This window comes from Sinocyclocheilus grahami, unplaced genomic scaffold, assembly GCF_001515645.1.
Source record: "Sinocyclocheilus grahami isolate Dianchi unplaced genomic scaffold, SAMN03320097.WGS_v1.1 scaffold17992.1, whole genome shotgun sequence".
Classification (NCBI taxonomy): domain Eukaryota; kingdom Metazoa; phylum Chordata; class Actinopteri; order Cypriniformes; family Cyprinidae; genus Sinocyclocheilus; species Sinocyclocheilus grahami.
Window position 1 is genome coordinate 1,747 of NW_015516887.1, and position 2,332 is coordinate 4,078.

At 39.5% G+C, this 2,332-nt stretch overlaps 1 protein-coding gene across 1 annotated transcript in view; it reads right to left on the minus strand.

The window, feature by feature from the left end:
* LOC107579530 (PR domain zinc finger protein 4-like) overlaps positions 1-2,195 on the minus strand; it is a gene marked incomplete at its 5' end in the record, with an annotated part of 3,760 nt that extends 1,565 nt beyond the window's left edge. The window contains 3 exons of the mRNA XM_016265353.1: positions 383-507; positions 1,208-1,357; positions 1,431-2,195. Of these exons, the coding sequence (XP_016120839.1) occupies positions 383-507; positions 1,208-1,357; positions 1,431-2,195 (1,040 nt within the window). The remainder of the gene's footprint in view (positions 1-382; positions 508-1,207; positions 1,358-1,430) is intronic.
* Positions 2,196-2,332: the final 137 nt, after the last annotated feature.

A 2,332-nucleotide genomic window follows, 5' to 3' on the forward strand; every position in this document is an offset into this window, starting at 1 on the left:
GTGTCACATGATCCTTCAGAAATCATTCTAATATTCTGATTTGGTTCTCAAGAAACATTTCTCATTATTTTTATGTTAAAACATTTGTACTGCTCAATATTTGTGTGGATTTTTTCAGGAATCTTTGATTAATACAAAGTTCAAAAGAACATAATTTTTCTGAAATGGAATCTTTTTTGCAACATAACTGTCTTTACTGTCAATTTTTATCAATTTAATGCATCCTTGTTGAATAAACATATTAATTTCTTTAAATAATGATAATAATAATACTGATACCAAACTTTTGAACGGTAGTGTGCATTCAAAAATGTATATGTTTTTTTTGTTTTTTTTTAAAGAAGAACTGTTTGGCCAATTCACTTATATTTAAAAATGTGGCATGTACCTTCCATATTTGAGGAGTATCTTTATCAGACCAGTCTGTAAGTTCTACACTGTTACAATGCTGTCCGATCATCGGCCCAAAGCAGGTCCTGGAGGGTATGGTCTCTCTAGCAAACACACCTGAAGGAAACAAAAAATGGCTCCTAACAAAATCCTCCATTTTCAAAAGCAAATGGACATCACTTCCCATTAACTACACTTAAAAAGCTAACTAATGAAGTCACTCACCCAAACATCGGTTACACTTTATTTTAAGGTGCCTTTGTTACAGTGTAATTACTCATTTTCCTACTAAGTAACATTAATTAACAACAACTTATATAGTGTTAGAGTCAGAATTAGGGTTTGGTTTAGGGTTAGTTGCATGTAATTATGCATAAATTACTGTTATTAATATAGTAAGTACATGTTACATGTGTAACAAGGAGACTGTAAAATAAATTGTTAACCAAACATCTTCAATAATGAAAAGTAGTCAATTGTTTCTGGCTAAATTTTACTAGCAATAAGATATTATATAGCTAGTTTCATAATTTATTGGTAGCATGTAGTAGATTATTGGCCGATATTAGTGTTTTTTTATTTATTTATTGGTATCAGTTCATATTGGATATACTGAGAGTATAATAAATAAGTTCTGAGCAATATTAATTAACATCACATACTTATTAGAAGGTTAAAGTTTGGTTTATTTGGTTATTTGCTTGTAGTCTTGCATAATTTACTGTTATTGATTTAATAACAACTGTAACATTTATCATAAGGACACTACACAATAAAGTATTAAGTATATTTTGAGAATTGTACGCAAAGTTTGTACCAATGGGTTCATCAGCTACAGAAATGCGGAAGCAGAGGGGGTGGGGCAGAGAGAGGCGGGCTCTGCTCTGAATGGGCGTGTCTGGGATGAATGTGACGGGTCCATGCTCAGGGCAGTCCGACGGATATGACCGCTCACATAAAGTGCACCCTAAAAAAAGATCAAACGCATGAAATTGGACTGAAACACATTCCAATACCCAAAATCGGCAAGCAAATCTTACATATGTTGAAGGCAGTGGCCATGTTTTCCTTATTAGATGTTGAGTCTTCTAGTTGTAAAGTAGAGTTCACTAGCACCAGACTGTTGTCCGGCCCAAGAGACACTTCTGCGGTGATGGGCGACACATTAACAGGCTCGAGTCCCATTCCTGAAGGTCCATGTAGAGATACCGGTTCTAGTTGAGCCTGAGGCGGCATGGCCCCCATGAGCACCACACTAACCACCCCAGAGTTCAGTTCTCCAGTAGAATGCAAGGCTTCACCAAGCGTCCTTGGACCGCCCGTTCTTGTAGTGCTGGTTCTTACTCTGCCGCCTATGTGCTCCTGCTCCATCACCACTGGGAGCTCCAGCCCTGCTCCATGCAGGGGCATCACACCTCCTGAGGAGTTCACACCTGTCAATCCCTCATGAGGCTGAGGTCTGGTACCCAGCTGCTGCTGGGTCTCTGCCACCACGACACCCTCCATGGTGGCCAAGTCCTCTTCCATTCCATCAGGAGACATCGGACTACTTACACGTGACTCCATGGTTAGTCCTGTGGCATCTAGTTGAACTTCGTGAGTGCCTCCTTGGTGGAGATCAGCCTGGCCTCCGACCTGTCTTGTGTCTAGGGTCACCAGGCCTTGTTCAAGAGGGCCGCCGGGGCCACTGTATGGGTCTAAGCCAGAGGGGTTGTTGTTGGACACGGAAAGAGTTCCATCCATGTTAAGGCTGCTGGGATGAATGTATTGGGGAGGGGGACGATCTGCCAGATATGACAGAATACCTAAAGAGATTAAAAAAGAAGGCTAGATTTTATTCATTTGATACATTAATACAAATACATCTAAAGCCCCCTGGGGTTCCATGAAGGTACTGCATGGGGTCAGTGAATTTATAAACAATTAAAAATGTATTTTAAAT